The sequence below is a fragment of the Chondrus crispus genome, genomic scaffold (genome assembly GCF_000350225.1).
Source record: "Chondrus crispus Stackhouse genomic scaffold, scaffold_53, whole genome shotgun sequence".
Classification (NCBI taxonomy): domain Eukaryota; phylum Rhodophyta; class Florideophyceae; order Gigartinales; family Gigartinaceae; genus Chondrus; species Chondrus crispus.
This window is the reverse complement of record NW_005178511.1, coordinates 266,036-285,724: the sequence shown is the minus strand read 5'-3', so window position 1 is coordinate 285,724 and position 19,689 is coordinate 266,036. Positions and strand designations below refer to the sequence as shown.

Genomic DNA, 19,689 nt, shown 5'->3' with positions numbered 1-19,689 from the left:
TGCTCGTGCCTCGTACAGGTTGCGCAGTGGTTTGGGGGGTGGCTTGCGCACGGTAGTGTTGTCCGATGTGATCTTGATGTGGCTTACCAGGTTGGCGTCGGTTGGTATGACATGGTGGGCGTTCACCCTTGGGTGAACTACCTCCGCAGGTGGTAGTGGGTGGGCATACCGAAGGCTTGGGTCAAATTAGGGGTTGTAGGGTCTGAAATTGACTATGCCCGTAGTCAGCAGTTGTCCGTTCCGGGGGTCGAGTACTTTGTAGTGGCGGTGGTCCACTGGATAGAGGTATCGTACTAGTATACCGCGGTTATCGCTTTTCTGTTTGATTGCGCGTACGTCCGGTATGAAGCCGTACTCGGCGAACATGCGGTAGTTGCCGAGGAAGAGACTGCGGTGCAGAAAGGGGGAGTATGCGTGGCGATGCCGTGTCCAGACTGCTCTGGGGATGTCTTGGATGGTGGAGTGGTAGTACGAGTTGTGCTTAATGGTGGTGTCTAGTAGACACAGCGCCCAGTACTTCTGGAACGGTAGTTTGGCTGCGGTGAGTGTTGCTCTCATCCTCTGGACGAGAGTCCTGTTGAGTCGTTCTGATATTGAATTCTCTTGCGGGGTATGAGGCGTGGTGGGGTCTAAGTGTATGCCCATAGACGGCAATAGTCTGATGAGCAGTTTGGTGAGGTATTCTGCCGCGTTATAGCATCGTACCTGGGCGACTGGGCTGTGGAAGTGCCTGGGGAGGCCCGGTAGCATAGAGCGGATGTGGTTGCCGGCGTCTGCGCGACGGCGTAGTAGGACGATGCTTGTGAAGCGTGTATGCAGCTCGGTGAAGGAGAGGAAGTACCGGTGGCCTTCGGGGGTGGCTGGGAACGGTCCGGCCATGTCGGTTTTGATCGTGTGACCGGCCGGGGGCCGCCTGATGTAGTCATGGTGGGCAGCGCGTTGCATGAGTCCCAAACTGCAGCCGTGGCAGTGAATGGGCACTCGGCGTTTTTTCATTGACGCTGGGAGGCCCAGTGGGATGGGGAGTGTGGCTATTTTTTGGAGCGTTGTCGGGGATCTGTGTTCATCCTGAGATACCACGTGTAGAGGTCGTTCGCGGCTTCCCGGAGAGTTGGTGGTATGTCGGGGAGGTATTATGGGAAACGGGCGATGTGTGTCGTTCGGTCTGTGGCGACTCCGCGGTGACGGGGGGGATGTTGCGGGGTGGGGCTCTTGTGGTGAAAGCCGTGGGTGTTGGGCATCGTGGCTTGCTTGGGTTTGTTGCATTGCCCGTTGGGGGGGTGGTATCGGTTTTGCTTTGGTGAAATATTCGTCGATAGAGCGTTTCGGTTCGTGCGTGTTGTGGCACTCTGCCGGGGGGTCTCGAGACTCGAGCTGTGGCGGTATGCCCGTTGATGACGTCTTGGCCGTTGTCAAGGGTGAAATGCGCGAATGCGTTTTGTGGGGTGGTGGTGTGGGATGGTATCATGTAGCCACCGTGAGGCGTGAACACTACGTGGCAGTCATTTTATAGAGTAACTTGTGCTACTGATAGTAGGTTTTTGGAAAAGGTGGGGATGGTGATGGCGTGCGGCACGCGGAGTATGGCTCCTCGGCGGTCGTGAAGCGTGACGGAGGACGTATGAGTGCCTCTAGCTGCGGAGCTGTTGGGGAGAGCCGTATTAGAGGGTTGGCGACGGGCGTTAGTAGGCGCATATCGGAAGAAGGATGGTGTGCATCCAGAGTCGAGGTAGTATTTGTGAGACGGGGTGCGCTGTACCTGTGCCATGTCCACTTCATTGTCGCTGCCTTTGTGCTGGTCGGGCTCCTCCGTGCGCTCTGTGTTGTAAGGAGAATAATGGCAGTCATTGTAATCTTCGGGCTCTTGTATATGCTGAGAGGTGTTGGCGCTGTTGCGTGCGCGGTTGAATGCCTCGGTTCGGCGGAAGCGACCGCGGCCCCTGCCGCGTGAGGGGTTGTATCCTGCCGTCTGCGCGGGTCGCCCTTGGTTGTAGCCTTGGTACCGGGGGCGTCGTTCGTGTTGCAGTTTTTGGAGCTGCTGGCATTCGTTCGTGTGGTGGGAGTTGGAATGGTGGAAAGTGCACCAGGTGCGGGTTGTCCCTGTCTTTAGTGGGTTGATTGTTTCGGCTGCTGGTATGAATAGGTCTAGCAGCTGTCGGAGTTCACGGATAGTGGTCGTTCTGTGCGCGAGCAGGCTCGGTATGTGCTGGCAGAGGGCCGGAGGTGACGCCATCCCACGTATGATGTATGCTATGGTTACGCGGGCGTATGTGAGTCCTGGGACTTTGGCGCGTAGCATGGCTTGACGGTGACTGAGGTGTCGGGTGATGTAGTCTTCGATGGTCTGGCGCGGTTTGATGGTGATCGTCGTGGCTTTGGCTCGTAACCTTTCGTGTTCTTCAGGTGTGTCGTCATCCTCGTAGTGCGTCTTGATGTTGGCAAGCATGTCGGCTGGCGAGAGCTGGAGGACGTCATATCCTATGAGGCATAAAGTTTCCGGTGAGATCGTCGAGCCGATGTTGCCGCAGACCTGGGCGATCTCCTTGGCGTGTTGCTGTGTCTGTTCGGGGTCGGCGCTGGAGCTAGCCGGGGCGCCCTGGACGGTGAGTTTGGTCACACCGAGTTCCTGGATGTAGTTCATAACAGCGAATTGCCAGATGTCATAGTTGTTTTTCGTGAGGGTAGGGGTGGGAATCGTGTATGGGGACGTCATGTTTGGTTTGCGGTCGGTAGTTTGCGGCGCTTTGTGTGTGTTGATGTTGTCGAGGGGTTCCTGCGCGGTGGCGTTGGCGTATAGATTGTCGATGTGCTGTCGTAGGCTGAGTCGTCTCGAGCGCAGGGCGCGCTGTGTAGCGGGGTCCAGAGTGGGGGTCGTCACGGGGAGCGAGGCCACTCGAAGATAGGGTCCATAACCTAAGGTGGTAGGAGGTAAGGGAACACTGACTCCGGGCGCCGCCGTCGGAGGCCCGGGTCACACTTTAATATAAGTGTGATTTAGGGCTAATCTGTGGTGCCCTTCTAGCAATGACTCGCGAACTACTCAAAGACGGGGTTGTTGAGTCATGTTAGATTGACATCAGTAGAGACTGACACGTACAGGGCGCAACTGCAAACGGAGCAGTCAGCGAGCACAATTGGTAGTCATTTATTTTTATTGCTTCAAATGATTCATTACAGAAAAAATCCATAACAGAGCAGACATTGCCTCAAATGTCTGCATCCGAGTCGCGATCTGGGACTCTGGTGTTGTGCATCTGCAATGACATCTTCCTTGCGCGCTTACGCCGATAGCGATCCTGGGACTGTCGCCGACGCTTGACATGCTGCACACCATTGTGTGTCTAGCGGTTCTTGATACGTTGATAGCGTTCAAGGTCTTCTTGGCGCAGAGGATGCCAATTAATATGGAGGTTAGTTAACGCAGCGCAGAATCGAAAAACAGCATCGTAGCTTCCCTCCGCCCACTTCCATTTGCTAGACACAACATTCCACAATCCACACGCCCTACCAAAGTAGTTTTCAACTATGATCCTATTAGATGAAATTTTCCTATTGAACCGCTCGTCTTCTACAGAAAGACAAGCATTCGGTAGTTTTTTCTTGCGGCTGATGAGGCGAACAATCTCTGCCCCGCCTTGGTACCCCTTATCAGCCAACTGTGCCCACTGCGTGGGATAATCGCCTGCCATCAATCCTAGATCTGTCAACTCCCCCTCACTTCTCGCCTTTTTCAAATTCGCCTTATGAGATTCCTTGTTTTCCTTGAATATCTCCAGGTCAGAAACTGACCCTGGGAAATGCTCTGTGCACCCGAGAGCTAGCCCATTTGGGAGTACTGATACCTCAATCTCGTAGCCGTAGAGTTTGTGCTTCCTGGAGAAATATTTTTTCCCCTCCTGCATGTATCCACTAGGTCGATTACACATTTGGAAGGTCACATCGGTATCATATCGGGCGAAAGAAAAATGCTTGAAAAGGAACTTCTCCTTGATCATTTCCGTCAGAGTATAGCTCAGCGTTGTTTTCGACTAGTGTCTCATACACATGGGGGAAAGCATGTTGACAAAGCGCATAATCAGCCTCTCGAATGTTGGGCTCTTTAAAGAAAATAAACTCGCCATCATATCCCACTGCCCCCCATGCTTCATGGTCGCCAACGTCATGAACAAGACGTATTTTCCTGAATGCGGCGACTTACGCCCTCGCCCACAGTTGTAGTTTGTGGTGATGAGTTCCCTGTAGTTGGTCCATATGATCTGAAACTCAGTCGGATAAAAATGTATCATACTAACGATTGCCCTCCCTCCCCCGCGTTCGTAGAAGCGATCGAAAATTGGGCATTCTGAGTCGTTCTCCTCATCGGTGTCGGAGAGATCAGGTTCAAAGGGAAACATCCACCTCTTTCATTGCCGAAACACCTTTCGACGAAACGCACAGATGGACCTTGTTCCAAGCAGACCTCCCGTTGCAAAAAAAGATGGAAGAAAGCCGATTGATCCTAGCCTTACGGGAAGCCTCGCCTTCCTCTTCCCCATTGCAGGTGTATTCATCTTCCCTCTCTTCGACTGAAGGCGTCACCACGGCACCTCCATTGCGATGATGTAAAACATCTTCTTCCTGCCACCCGTCGCGGTCCTTTCGCCAGTACGGATGAAACATTGCGTGGAGTGGAAAATTGCTCACTCCCGACACACCGTCTCCCTGAAAAATTGATGCCACACGAACAGCATGCCTGCAAGGAATTCCGGTGGAGTTTGACCAAGAGCATGGGCAAAGACCTCCAACGTAGGGCTTGAGAGGCATGCTGACTGGACACAGCACCCGATGCACTTGGACTTCCACGTCACGGGAAGAATCTGAGCAACACACGTAGAACTCAATACAGCTCCCAAGCCTCATATTGTCAACCTGTTGACGACCTCTTAGGCTATATCGAGGCGCATGTTCAACTGACTTTGAAAAAAAAGCTCCAGTCCAGTTGGCATTATGCCTTGCACTACACGCCCCATAACTCGTTATCGTAACCGTACTGCTTCACCAACAGGAGGTATCGCCGATCTTTGAATCTTTCACCCTTCTCTTTCAGCTTTCGTTCCAACTGCGTGCGTTCGAAGTACCTCTCCATTTCTGTAGGTATGAGAGCCATCCTGATGTCGCGGCGCATCACCACACGCTGGTATGCTGAGTTGGCAGACTCCGAATATCCGGACAACCAATTCAGGATTGAAGTGGTACAACGTCGAGTACCAGCGAGGAAGTGGGGACTCGGCGAAGTACAATGACTCGAATGCCTCCCGTCGCCCCAAAAACTGCGTTTCGCTATTACTGGACCTTAGTCGGTGAAGATCATGTGTCATTTGCGGCGCAATAGCAGAACTACCCCTAGCACTTTTGTATTTCGCAGTGTTCCTTTTCTGATTCTGATTCAGATGCCAGTCGTCAAGAATGACGAGGTATCGCACTAATGATAGCAAAATCCTGATCACATGCCCAAACTCGCGGAGATACACCCATGCACGCAACCAACTGCTGAAAAAACCACCCGAAACCTTCTGTATCCTCTGATGGAATAAATCCCATGAAGTAAATGCAAAGAGATCCATTATTTGTTCGCCCTGATATGTTGACCAACGGGATATTGTAGCAATTCGCCAACGCCTTCGCATCTATAGCAACTCCAGGAACGACGCCGTACCGCATATAGTCCTCCCGCCAGTCCGGAAACGACCAGCAAACTGCGTGAAGTGTGCGGTTTTCTGCCACACGAGTTCTTGCAAACATATCCGGCATCTTGGTCGTCAGCCCGAGAAGGTTTTGAATTAGAAAATGGGAGTCTCTTTCGGCCGCGTGATTTTTTCTTAGGTGCCATCGTAGTTTTCTGCCCAAACCTTGACGGTTTATCAGAAATCCGTATTTGTCCTCCAGGTGGCGCACGATATTCTCCGTCGCCACTAATGATTTATGCTTCATATTAATTGCCTCTTTCAGGATTGAAGCTGGTAGAATCCGCTTCATTGTGTCCGTCGATGGCGGGTGCGCATGCCAGCCTTCGGGATACCTAGCAGAGTAGTATTTAGCAAGATAATCGACCCCATGGAGCCCTCCCCCTGTCCCTTCGAAAAACTCTGTAGACGTTGTGAACACTGAAAGTTTGAAGCCACACGTCTCTTTCAGGACATGATCGTCGCCAAATGGACACACAAAGTCCACCCTCTGCAGCTGCTTCCGGCCACTGCTGTCATCATTCTTCTCATACACTTATAAAGATCTTCTGATTGTCATGCCATACCCGAAGCACTCTAAAATTTGTTTCAACTCTTTTACGATATCACAGCCTTCCGTTGCTATATTAACGGATTGGAGATACCCTTCAATTGTGTCTTTCAGCTGGAGCTTTACGATTTCCTGTAATGACTCTTCCTCGTCCAGATCCAGATTTCCAAGATTCTCGAATCCCGGCCAGTCCCTCGAAACAGCGCGGCACAAATTTTCATGGCCCAATTTTCAGCGAAGTCTGGACAAATTCTAACGGCAGTGCGTTTTACAGGCCTTGAAGGTATTCATGACGCATACGCATCTTCTTTTCCACATATGCTAAATCCGAAAGTTCCATTTTCACCAGACGTGCCCCGTTCCATAGCGTTGAAAGAGATGAACTGCTGCTCGATACCAGGGTAGTGCGTGACAATACTCTCGCTTATTCGCGTCATACGCTGCAGTCTGTCCCTCTTCGTAAAAAAATTACCAACTAGTTTGTGATTGTGCTCGGAGCAAAAACGCATCTCCCACACTTCATCTTGATTTCGTAATTGAGCAATTAGGCGAGCCTGGCACCTCCGGTAGGGAACGGCGTCCGGCGCAGTTTTTTTGGTGCTTTATACCCACGACACCGCAGACGAACGCGAATGAGCCATTCACTATTTACGTACGTTATCACATAAGGCTGCCCAAGGCAATGCCCTGCGAGGAGTAATTTCTCCACATACGAGAAAAACTTGGATACCTTTTCCACACATTCCACTCTGACAGACTGTACTGTGTTGCTGAAGGTTTTTGTTCCTGGAAGTTGCAATAGGGCGCAAGGTGATAGTGCACTATTTGAAACAGCTGGTGCAGTATTCGAGAACTCATCAGTTATCGATATCCAGGCTAAAGTCGACTTTTTTATAATGTCGACAATGCCCAGGTCACATCCATTGCAAGACTGAATGACTTTGCAAGCAACCATTGGACGTGGTAAACTTCCTTTTGTTGCAGTGGAATACATACCTTGCTGTGTCGGCTGTGGCACTACAGGTTCAAGCTCTTGGACAGTGCTATGTGCTGAGAAAAGCTCACCACACTGTAAGAGATGACTCCTTTGGCGGTGCTGGCTGTACATCTCTGTGCCACCGTTTGTGAGTGAGACGCTTCTACGACGTTCTTGATTCATGACCTCCACAACACCTGACAGAATACGTGAAGAAATCACATTGCATTTCATCATGAAATCAATAAAAGCGTCGAAATAGAATTGCGTATACCCTTCCGTAACTTTTTTCGAGTAGATCGAATACATTGCCAATTTTTCTCCACTTGCAGGCCCCAGCGTGAACTTCGAGCATGCTGCCACGACGTAAAACCCACAGCTATGTCCATCAAGTTGGTTTTCAAACCCCAGAACCGAAGACATGTAGTTTTTTTCTTCGATTCAAAATTTAGCTTTTCGATAGAGAAGGGCCAAAAACGCACGCAGTAGATGTAGCACACCTGTTGGCGACTTCCACCCCAAACTGTACCCCCAATATATCCTCGCGCGACCGCACTCTGGTTCCGGGACTACAACACACATTCCCCAATGACTATCAAGATTGATGGGGATTGTGATAGTAGGCATATATTGAAACCCTTCAGTGAGTATTGCAAAACCCTCATATCCGGACCAGTACAGTTCGAGCTCCACAGTATTTCTCTCTAACGCGAGGGCGTAGTGGCTGGCCTGCGCACGTATTATGAAACCAAGCTCACATGACGCAAGGGCTACCGATGGTTTTGGAGTAAGTGCCAATAAAGCAGCATTTATCATGGTGTTATCACTTTGATCTCCTGCTTCCAAGCATTTCAACCATTCTGCACTGTAGCCTGCCGTCCCTTTATCCGTCAGATGCTCTACAATCGCGGAGAGTCTTGACTGAACTTCAGTTTCTCCATACTTGGCCATACACTTTGGAGCGAGCTGGCACATTCGCTCGACAATTGTTGAACCGTTGAGTGCAAGATGCATAACGACGTGTTCCGTAGGATCTTGCAATTGAAGTTTGTGGTATCTTTCTGTCCAAGCGCCAGCGCAGACGCCCGCACCAGGCACGTATGTGAAGCGAAGAACCTTGGAATTAGAGACGTCATGTTGTGTGAGGTTGGTGCATACCTATCGCCAGCGCGGTTCGCAGTTGGGCAGGAAGGTAGGTTGGTGGGTTGAGGGGGCGTGGGCAGTGGTGCGAGATGGAGGGGTAAAGGAGACGGGGTGGGCGGACAGAGCAGTAATTAGGGTAGCCATGGGTACTTGTGGATTGTCGTGGACCGGCAGCGGGGTGGGCGGACCGAGCAGTAATTAGGGTAGCCATGGGTACTTGTGGATTGTCGTGGACCGGCAGCGGGGTGGGCGGACCGAGCAGTAATTAGGGTAGCCATGGGTACTTGTGGATTGTCGTGGACCGGCGGCGGGGTAGGCAGACCGAGCAGTAATTAGGGTAGCCATGGGTACTTGTGGATTGTCGTGGACCGGCGGCGGGGTAGGCAGACCGAGCAGTAATTAGGGTAGCCATGGGTACTTGTGGATTGTCGTGGACCGGCGGCGGGGTAGGCGGACCGAGCAGTGATTAGGGTAGCCATGGGTACTTGTGGATTGTCGTGGACCGGCGGCGGGCGGCAGGTTACAAAACAGTACAGTTGAGAAATGATTAGCCATGATTCGATCAGGAATCGTCAGAGTGGGGTGGTACGGATTTGACGAAAAAGGGAGAGCCTAATCCGGCTCCTGAGGGAGGATAAATGGGTTGGGGTGAATACGATGATCAGCATAAACGCTGGGCTGGTTGCCTTCTATCTTTTCTTCTTATGTTTATGCCGCTTTAAGTACTACGCTACTGTGACTCTTCGTTAACCGCATCTCATCGTCGCCATACATGAATTGCGATATGCATTCTTTCCCGCAAGTTGCATTGCTCGCTTTTCTTCGCTTGACGGTGTTTTGCCGCTACCGTCTGCATATATATTCTTTGCACCATTGCCAACCGTTCGCATGCAGTTGTAACGTACGTTGAACGCTCTTTTATGCCGCTCTTTTGTTTGCTACAAGGGTACGCGTCCCTTGGCGTATGCTTGTTTCACCGGTATTCCTTTAGGTGCTCATTCAGATCAACGACATATCTGGAATTCACAAGGATGCCGGTTGCTGAATGCCAGTTGCTGATAGTCTTACATTGAGACAAGGGTACATCTTGTTTACCGAGTATCGATCACGGATCTAATTGTAAGATCGATTCTCACAACAGTACAGTACGAGCAAAATTCAGTACTGTAAAGGATTGTGTGAGTTATCATATTATGATCGCTGTAACACTCTTTTCAGTTGGGCCAAAGGTGGGCACCCCCCCAAAATGAGCTGCATTCGAAGTAGTGGGGCCCCTGCCATCTGATTGGCTATCTATCACCAGCAAGGTTGGGCACCCCTCTCTGAATCTTCACGTATTGTGACACGTGGTTGGGACCAGTGTAAGTAATTGGAAGTTTAAGTTAGTAATTGTAGACCGCGCGCAAAAAGAGTATAAATGCGGTGGGTTTTGGTCGTCCTGTACGGCCGAGGACAGACACATCACAAAAAAACACACACGGGTAAGACACGGGACGACGTACCCCGTTTTCGCCCCAACATGGTACTCTTGTGGAGGGCCGACACCAACAGTCAGGCGGGTCCCGCTTCCCTGGTGTTCGATGGTAAGCACGAGGCGGATGTCGCCAAGTTCTTCTTTGTCTACGAAAACGTCGTAATGAAAGGCAAGTCCGACGAAGACAAAGCCGGAGAGCTACTGTGCTACCTGCAAGGGGAGGCTTTCGACTACTACTATGAAACGTACAGCCAAGACGGTGGACTGAACCAGGCGGCCAGCGACTACCAAGCCGTCAAGAAGGCATTGCACGACCGTTTCGAGTGTCCTGAACCGGAAGAAAACATCTGGCTCGCAGTCGCGAGTAGGTTAGACAGCAACGACGTGCTCGCGTCGTTAAACGTGATGGATCGCCGCTTCGAAAAAGCAGCTTTCAACCCCGAAGCCAAGTTCGGACTACTCCGGAACGCGGTCATGGAGCACACCGACGTGTCACAGTTCGTCTTGTATAGGACACCTACCTCGTACGGCGCGCTCAAGAAGGCCGTTAAGGACTTCGTGTCTGGCCGCAACGCCTTTATGGCTGCACACAATGCTAGGCAACCTCAGCCTCCGGCGCCTAAGCGCATTCTACAGAGACCGGAAACACGCCAGGAGCCGGACAAGATCGAAAAGAAAGTGGACGTGCTAGCAGAACGGCTAGCAGATCTTTCTTTGTTGGTAAAGAAGAATCAGACAGCAGATCAAGGTGGCCAGGTCCGAACCTGCTCATTCTGCAAGGAACTGGGGCATGGAGCCAGCCGATGCCCTTCTAATCCGCGCCGAGACACTCGTTGTTCGAATTGTGGGAAGCTTGGTCATGAAAAGGAGACGTGCTGGACTAGGCTTAGAACGGCACTGCCGAGGGCAGGAGCCACGACTCAGTCCACAGCACCTGCGACAGAAGGTGCAGGGAATGCCCAGGTCACCTATATTGACGAGGCGAACGACGCAGAAGTCGTGGCCGTCACTAAGAGAAACGCAGACGGGGAACCTCTTCCCAAGCAGCACAAAACGCGGGAGGAGGTGTCCATTCCCAGGCTTCTGAACCCGCCTGTACCATTCGAGATGCAAAAGAGGGCTCTGCCACTTCAGGCGGGGCCAAGGAGGTCCCACCAGAGGAAGAAAGCGAAGAAAATGACCAGAAAAACATCCCTCCAGGAGTATGTGAGGAAGTATAATGTCGTTTCGGAGCTTGCAAACGCATCTTCCGGACTCACTTTCGGACAGCTTGTTCGCGGCGATGCGGAAGTGGCGAAGAAGGAGATAGGCCGCTTGTTTGCGAAACAAAGAGTCCGTGGTCGTGCTTTCGCAGGTCACCCCGATACGAAGTCTCGAAGGCTGCGGCTGGTAACTGTGAAGGTTAATGGGACGGAAGCTCAAGCCCTGTTAGATTCTGGGGCCGTACCGAACATAATCTCGCCAAAGTTGGCGTCTAAGCTTTGCCTCTCCCCGCAACCGACTGAGAAGCATATCACGGTGACAGATGGTGCTAATGCGCCCTGCCTGGGATCGCTTTATCAGATACCAACATCGTTTGGTGAACTTATCGTGAAGTTGGACTTCCTAGTCGTGAAAGGATCGCCATTAGACCTGATCATAGGGCTTCCGACCCTTGAGGGACTACAGGCATGCATCGATCTTGGTAAGCAACATGTGCAGATGACAGTAGGTGAGAATACCACCAGACTAGGCCTCAACATGGACGTGGAACACGTTTCACGGAGTGCAGCCTCAACTGATAGTGAGGATTTCACCTCCGACTCTGAGGCTGTACCTGGCTCGTCTACGACAAGCGACAATGAATTTGTCTTGGCGACTCTTTACCAACCACCATTTGAACCTGATTTGGGACTCACCAAGCTACCGGATGGAGTCGAATATGAATTGGATGGGGTTCCTGATCTAGTGAAAGAGGGCCTAAAGTCCGAATCGGAAAACGCGAAAGGAGATGGCAGAGTAGACGAAGAAGGCCCGGGACGGCTTCAAGTAGCCCTTCTCGGGGAGAAATTGCGCCACCTGGCTTTCGAGGCCAGGGAGAGCATTGTGAATTCTATCCAGAACTCAGGGATCGTAGCTTGGTCACTCGACGATTTAAGACCGGCAGATGTTCCGGTGTCTCACTCGTTTGATCTAGAAGATCCAAGCCCCATTACGCACGCTCCACGTAGGCTTCCGCCACGCCACAATGAAGTGGTACGTCAGGAGCTCCGTAAGATGTTGGAGGCGGGAATAATAACCCCCTCCATTTCGGCGTGGTCCTTTCCTATCGTTATCGCATCGAAGAAAGACGGAAAACCCAGGTTCTGTGTAGATTACCGCACCCTCAATCGCAAAATGAAAGCCGATCGTTGGCCCTTGCCAAAGATCGAGGAGATCTTCGATGATTTAGAGGGGAGCTCGGTCTTCACAACGCTTGACTTGTTCTCGGGGTATTGGCAAGTCCGGATGGCTGAGAACTGCAAAGAGAAGACGACTTTCGTCTGCCGTTTTGGGACGTTTCAGTTCGAGGTGATGCCGTTCGGGTTAATGAACGCCCCCTCTACGTTCCAAAGAATGATGGACCAGCTTTTCCAAAGACTTAGCTTCGTGAGGGTTTACTTAGACGACGTAGTCGTCTTCTCGAAGTCCGTTGAAGAGCACACTTCACACTTATGTGAAGTCTGCAAGGTGATTGCTACGAGCGGGCTGAAGCTTAAGATCTCAAAATGCAGCTTCGCACAGTCCCAAACGCGACTGCTTGGACACATAGTCACCGGAGATGGCGTCAAAGTGGACCCCGAAAAGGTCAGCGCCATTAAGAGGGAGAAGGAGCCGTCCAATGCGACAGGGCTTCGTAGCTTCCTTGGTCTGGCGGGATACTACCGCCGCTTCATTCCTAAGTTCGCCGAGATCTGTGCTCCGTTACATGAGGCCACGTCTACTAAACGGACTTTTAAGTGGACGGCGGAGATGCAGGAGGCATTCGAGAAGCTTAAGCTCAAGTTAACCTCCCCGCCAGTCTTGGCGTTTCCGGACTTCGAACAACCTTTTGTCGTGGAGACTGATGCATCCTCGGTCGCCGTCGGAGCTGTTATGGCCCAACGAAAAGAGGACAGGAAAGTCCACCCGATCCAGTACGCAAGTCGCACGATGACGTCAGCCGAGAGGAAGTATTCCGCCTGTGAGCGAGAGGCCCTGGCTGTGATCTTCGCTTTGAAGAAGTTCCGAGTTTACCTGCTTTCAACACAGAAGTTCACGCTAATAACAGACCAACAAGCCCTGCAGTATGCCTTTAAGAAGAAAGACATTCACGGGAGGTTGGCAAGGTGGATGGACTTCCTAGCAGAATACGCATTCGAAATTAAGTACCGCCCGGGAGGAAAGAACTGTGCAGCTGACTTCCTGTCCCGCCGGAAAGCCAAGGGCGAGGATGGAGTCGACTCTGACGACGAGGGAGATCTTGTCTGCAGTGTTTCGGATCCTCTAGAGGCGCAAATGGAGTGGGAACCCCATCTTATTGACATTTCAAGGTACCTCGGGGGCATTGATATGAGGGAAGTGGATGTTCGTCGACGTCGGCTCAACCGCCGAAGCGCCAAACGTTTCATGGCTTGTAATGGACAACTGTTCCGTAGGACCAACAATGGATTACGCGCTATCCGCCTATAGGGGCTCGCAGAAGGATCATTAGAGCCTTTCACGACGAAATAGGCCATTGCGATCTGCAAACGACGAAGAGATTCGTCTTGGACCGATATTGATGGCCTGCCGTCCACCGAGACGTGAACGACTACGTTCGGGGTTGTGACGGTTGTCAGAAAGCCATACCAATTCCGAAGTACAAGACCACCCTTCGATTTCCCATGACTTCGTTATTTGATACATACTCTATCGATTTTGCGGGACCATTGCCTCGTACGCCCTCTGGAGGGAGGTACATCCTTATTGCCGTGGAGCACCTGACTGGCTGGCCAATTGCGAAGGCCACCGTCACCTCGACGGCAGAGGAGGTGTTGAAGTTCGTGAAAGAGGAGATAATCCACTGTTTTGGGTTACCACGTGTCGTTGTCTCGGACAACGCTACTTGTTTCACAGCGTCGGTCCTGAATACCTTCATGGCACGAAACGGGATTAAGTGGAAGACAGTGCTCGCCTATGCGCCTATGTCGAACGGACGGGCAGAGCGAATGGTCGGCACATTGAAGAGAGCAGTCCGTGAGATGATTCTCGGTGCCTCGCCCACAATTGTTGAGTGGGACGATGCTTTACGTCAAGTCCTATATAGATACCGTCGCAGGAGGATGGCGGTGGGATTGTCCCCGTTCGAGCTGCTTTATGGGGTGTTGCCCAGGATGGCGCCTGGAGACCAAGAGCCTCTCTTCGGAGTCTCCGAGATCCGCCACCGGCAAATGGAACTCCTGCAAGCCAGAGCGATGCGGGCAACAAGAATAATCGGGCGCAGAGCTGCAACCACATTAACAGACGGTCGCGAAGCAACTTTCAATGTGGGCGACGAAGTGTTGGTCGCAAAAGGGGCTGCCCTCGGGCCCATGCAGAAATGGCCTATCGCCTTGTCGAAGTTCTATGGCCCATGCCGAGTTGCTCGTGCGCGCCATCCGCGGTACACTCTAGTGTCGCCGCATCAACGCTACTCGAGAAGGGAGATACATGCCAGAAGGCTGGTCCTCTACAGGAGGCAACCGTTGCACCTTCAGTGAGGCAAATGACTAGGGATTTTTACGCTTTGAATTGAAAGATAGTGAAATGCATATGAAGTGCTGATTGCTTGCTACAAGTAGATAGAGAGTGGGTCATGGAGACAATGGGAATCACCAATGACCTCTAATGCTGAATGGAACTTCCCGAACCCCGAATCGCGGCTTTCTTGTGTGCTCTGCGGCTGCTTGCGCGTCCAATTCTGCTCCGTTTCTTCTTGGAAGGGGTGACGACGAGAATTTGGCGCAGTTCGGAGACGCCAACGAAGATCCCGTCGGCTCCAACGCATGCTTTGACCGCGCCGGCGCAGAGCCGAAGCGGAAACCCCTCCATACAATCAAGTACAATGGAATGTATGGTCGAGACGCAGATGCTGTGCATTATGTGGGGCAAGCCTTCTAAAGTCGCGACATAGACACCCGGTTCGAGCCTCAAGAGGAGTCCGAGAGATGGACTACGAAGACCCGACCCGCGGAGAGCGACTTCATCTTGATTAAGGTGTTTTCCAGCGTCATGGAAATCTCGGATTCGACGCGACGGAGAGCCAGTCCTCTCAAAGAGGAGGCTGTTGCGGACTAAAAGATCCCAGTACTTGACGGCAAGGTTCGGGGACCCTAGTAGTTGGAGACCGTTGCAGACGGCGGCGGAGATGCACATGTCGCTACTATCTCGGAACCGCACGGTCCCGTGTGTGGAAACGCGGTAGATCGGAGTCCGAGGATTGACAGCCCTGGAACGACCATGTATCATCTTCAGACTCCTGCCCTTTTGATCGGTGCAAAAACGATCAATACTTAAGAAGGCACTAATTCGGTCTCTCCCACCAAACTGGAAGAGATCGTCAACAATCTTGTGAGTTGTACTATTCCCGGTTCCGGAAATTGCTAGAGTGTATAGCAAAATACGGTGAGGAAGGTTGGTTGCGGCATCGACGCCATAGTACGTGTTGTCAACGTCGAGATAGATGGACTCAATGTTCCACTCACCGTCGCCGATAATACAGTACTGGTTTGTGTCCGACAACGACTCTGTGAGACCAAGACGCCATATCTCTTCGAGACAGACCTCTTCATCTGGCTTGCGGTGGAGCAGGGCGGTAATATGATCTCCTAGAAGGCTGTTGAACTCTTGTTCTGTTACGGCGTAACGGCGATGCCCGCTGGCCACCCAAATGTGGAACATGGAGCCCGTCTTGGAAACCTTGGTTACATCTGTTCGAGATGAGAGCTCGAACATTAAGTGGTCGCGGCTGGCGAAGCGTGCAGCTTTCAGAGCGAGCTGCTTCCGCGGACACTTACCTCCCGTGCTCTTCGCCGCTGTCTGCTTGGTCCTCGCCATCGTATTACGCTATGAGGGGGGCCAAAGAGGGCACACGGGGACTGAAACCCCACCTGCGTGCCTCTCGATCTGGCGCGAAACAGGAGGTCTAAGCTACGACGAGGACCACGGAGGCAACGCGGAAGAGCCGCGAGAGCTAAGCAGCGCAGGAAGCAGGAGGCCGGAAGAGCTAAACCGAGGCTGGAATGGAGCGAGAAATTCGAACGGAGAGCGACGGCAGCTACCACAGGAAGGGAAGGGGGGTCCGAGCCCGAGGTCTGTGTTGATATAGGCTGGAGGGTGAAGAAAAATTACAATCAAAGGCAAAATCTGAGTGGCCGGGTCCCGTGGCCCCGCCTAAGTGGGGGGTTGTGTGACACGTGGTTGGGACCAGTGTAAGTAATTGGAAGTTTAAGTTAGTAATTGTAGACCGCGCGCAAAAAGAGTATAAATGCGGTGGTTTTCGGTCGTCCTGTACGGCCGAGGACAGACACATCACAAAAAAAAAAAAAAACACACGAACAGCCGCGAGAAAGGACAGAGAAGCACGTGCCAAAACCGGAATATAACAAAAATTTCATCCATACACCCATTTTACCGCGCAGTAGAATGTCGCCTACCAAGGGTAGCCCTCACAATCCCCTTACACTCCAAAGCTCATGTCCTACGCTCATGTCCTACAGCGGCGACTGCTCGGCACAGGAACGGCCTACCACCGTCTTTCTCCTCCACCCAGAGTCCGCAGCTACTTCTGAACGCGTGAGAGTGTTCGTTCCATTTCCCAGACCTTGGTGCTTCGGCCATTGAGAATTCAAGAGCCGCCACGCGTTCCATTCCATTCCATTCCATCCGTCGAAATTTCCGGCAATTTTTTCTTAGTTCTGCACTCCCTGTGCCTGCAGATCGGAAGGCATTGTGCATAGAAAGTTCACATTTTCGCTTGTGGATCGCGACGGCGGGCCGCCGTCTTGCAATCTGCGTTCAGGACTCAAAAAGTAAGTTGAAAAGTAGCCTCATAAAAAGTTGGAGGGATGGGCGCGTTTGGCAATGACGTGGAAGCGACGCGAGGGCCCAGGAACGCGACCAACCGACTTGTGCATCGTAATTTTTTTGATTTTTTTGGCAGGCGGGTGCCGCTTACAGTTTCCAACCGCCGGAGTGTTTTCAACTCGTATTGAATTCGTTTAGATCGCAAAAAGCCTCATTACTGAAGGTCGTTTGGAATGACCCTCAGGGTCATTGAGGACCCTCATTGCATTGCAACTCAACACGCTCGTCGACACGTGACCTGTAACCCCTGACACGCGATAAGGTCGCCGAGATACACCGTGCTCTGTCCCCAGAATTACAATGACAGGATAGATAGATACAACGGAGCGGAGCAGACCGGACCGAGCAAGCACAGCATAGGCACAGTGTTTTCAAGAAAGAATATATTTTTTTGGTCTTTTTCTACTTTTCTTGGCGCATTAGACAAAACGCACACACAGACAGACATTCATCTATCACATCAATCATCTTTCTCACATTAAAAGCCAGCATACTCAAACAAAAACCAAGTCTGCCCTGCATCGGATGCCCACACTTGACTTTCACACGTATATCTTCGAAACCACCGAGTCATCAAAAACACAATAACCCAATCATTTCAAGTACTCTCTTTCATACAAACTTAGGAAACTCTCGCATACTTTTGACCACCGTACAACAACAACAACGACAACAACAACGATCGACAGTGAATTTCTTCCAGATGACTGTCTTAGCGTGCAACCAGTCCAATTTTCTTAGACAGCCTGCGTCTGGCCCTGCGGCTGATCCCCAGAGGCGGCCGCATGTTCACGAAGAACTGTCACAGCCTCTTCAACCCTTTCGGCAAGAGCTTCGGGTGATTCGAGGAGATGTAAGATCTCCGTGTTTTCCATATGAAGCAGCATGCCCGTGATCTTACCGCTTAAAGTCGGTTGAAGCTCGGCAATCTGAGGATACAACCTCTCGCCTAACATTTGTTTCTGTTGCCCCGATGTCGCGTTGGCGAGCATCTCTAGAGTCAGTGGCTGAGCCGCAGCAGCAGCGGCATCAGGAGTAGCAACCTGGGGAATCGCTTGCCCATTGGGGACCTGAGCAGCCACTTGAGGCTGTCCGTTAGGGGCCGCAATGGCGGCATTACGTGCGTTAGTAGTATACTTGAATTGTTGTCCTGGCGGTCCCTGGTTCGGGCCACCACGACCACGTCCTGCGGCGGGGTTGCCACGACCAGCGACCATGGCGGCATTCGGACCCATGTGTCCACCGCGCTGGCGGTTCTGTCGCGGCTGGCGCTGTGGCGCCAACCCGAACATTTGCATGTTTGCAGGGTTCATTCCAGGAGCCATACCCGGCTGCCCGCGGCCCATGGCCGCAATGTACTGCATGCCTGCAGCCGGACCACCACGGCCTGCCGGGGCGGCACCTCGGCCAACTTGGGCCATGTACGGCGGATGCATGTAAGGCCCATTCCGGCCCGGTACAGCCTGATTAACACTGCCCATGTTAGGCATCGGCTGCTGGTACATGTAAGGAGAGGGTTGCGCGTACATGGCGCCTGCGGGAACGGCACCGGGCATCCTCAAGTTCATCTGTCTCTGCGCCTCAAGCTGGGCGCGGCGGACGTCCTTCCTCTGGGCCAAAGCAACGTAGATGGGCTTCTGGCCCACCATGCGGCCATTGAGTTCAGTGACGGCCTTGGTGGCTTCATCGGGGGTGGTGTAACAAACAAAGCCAAAGCCACGTGAAAAGCCCTTGTCGTCACGCATGATCTTGCACGAAGTAATGGTGCCATACGGGGAGAATTCGGTGCGGAGGCGATCGTCGTCGATATCGTCCGAAAGGTTCTTAATGTAAAGATTGATGCCCTGATACTTTTGCATGCGCTCATTGCGGATGATTTCATGCTTGTTGCGGAGCTCGGCCTCGCGGACCGACTTCTTCTGGGCGGCATTGAGGACGAGGGTCTTGCCGGCAACCTCCTTGCCGTTCATCCCATCAACAGCGCGCTTGGCCATCTCCGGGGAGGCAAAGTTGACAAAGGCAAAGCCCTTGGGTTTGGCAACCTCGTCTTGAGCGACGTGAATCGAGGTGATGTCGCCAAACTCGGCAAACAACTCGCGAAGCTTCTCCTCGTCGCAAATCGAGTCATCTAGGTTCTTGATAAAGACATTGGTAAAGATCTTGTTGACCTGGCCGGCGGCCTCGCGTTCCCGCTTGTTCAAAAACTTGCCCACGTAGACCTTGCGGCCAGCCAGGAGCTTACCGTTAACCTTCTCAATAGCAAGCTGAGCAGCCTCGGGGGTTTCAAAGTGCACAAAGCCATGTCCCAGACTCTCGCCGTTATCGTCGGTAGCAACCTTGCAGCTGAGAATAGTACCAAACTGAGAGAAGGTATCGTAAAGACTCTTGTTCCGAATCGACTTATCCAGACTCTTGACGAAGATATTACCGGCCCCCGTCCTTCTCTGCGAGGGGTCCCTGATCATCCACATCATCCTGAGCGGCTTATTCTTTGTAAGCTGGGACGAGTAGTAGTTCATGGTCTCGAGGGCCCTCTCCGCGTCGACGACGTTATGAAAGTTGATGTACGAGTATCCCAGAGAGCGGCGCGTGACGACATCACGGCACACGCGGATGCTCTGCACGGGCCCGAGCGCCTGGAAGATCTCGTACAAGTTGGCCTCTGAAATCTCGGGGTGCAAGTCGCCGACGTAGAGCGACGCCGAGTGCTGCGCGCCCG

At 52.3% G+C, this 19,689-nt stretch overlaps 2 protein-coding genes; both read right to left on the bottom strand.

Annotated features, from left to right (window-relative positions):
- Positions 1 to 14,729: 14,729 nt before the first annotated feature.
- Positions 14,730 to 15,941, bottom strand: CHC_T00006865001 (hypothetical protein). Its single transcript, XM_005710124.1, has one exon. The coding sequence runs from the start codon at positions 15,939 to 15,941 to the stop codon at positions 14,730 to 14,732; it is 1,212 nt and encodes a 403-aa protein (XP_005710181.1).
- Positions 15,942 to 17,338: 1,397 nt separating this feature from the next.
- On the bottom strand, positions 17,339 to 19,687 carry CHC_T00009470001 (Polyadenylate-binding protein; the record flags this gene model as incomplete). XM_005710123.1 is given in 2 exon segments in its annotated part: positions 17,339 to 17,707; positions 17,708 to 19,687. A coding segment is annotated over 1 exon segment (1,980 nt), but the record flags the coding sequence as incomplete, so codon positions are not given.
- Between the last annotated feature and the right edge of the window lie 2 nt (positions 19,688 to 19,689).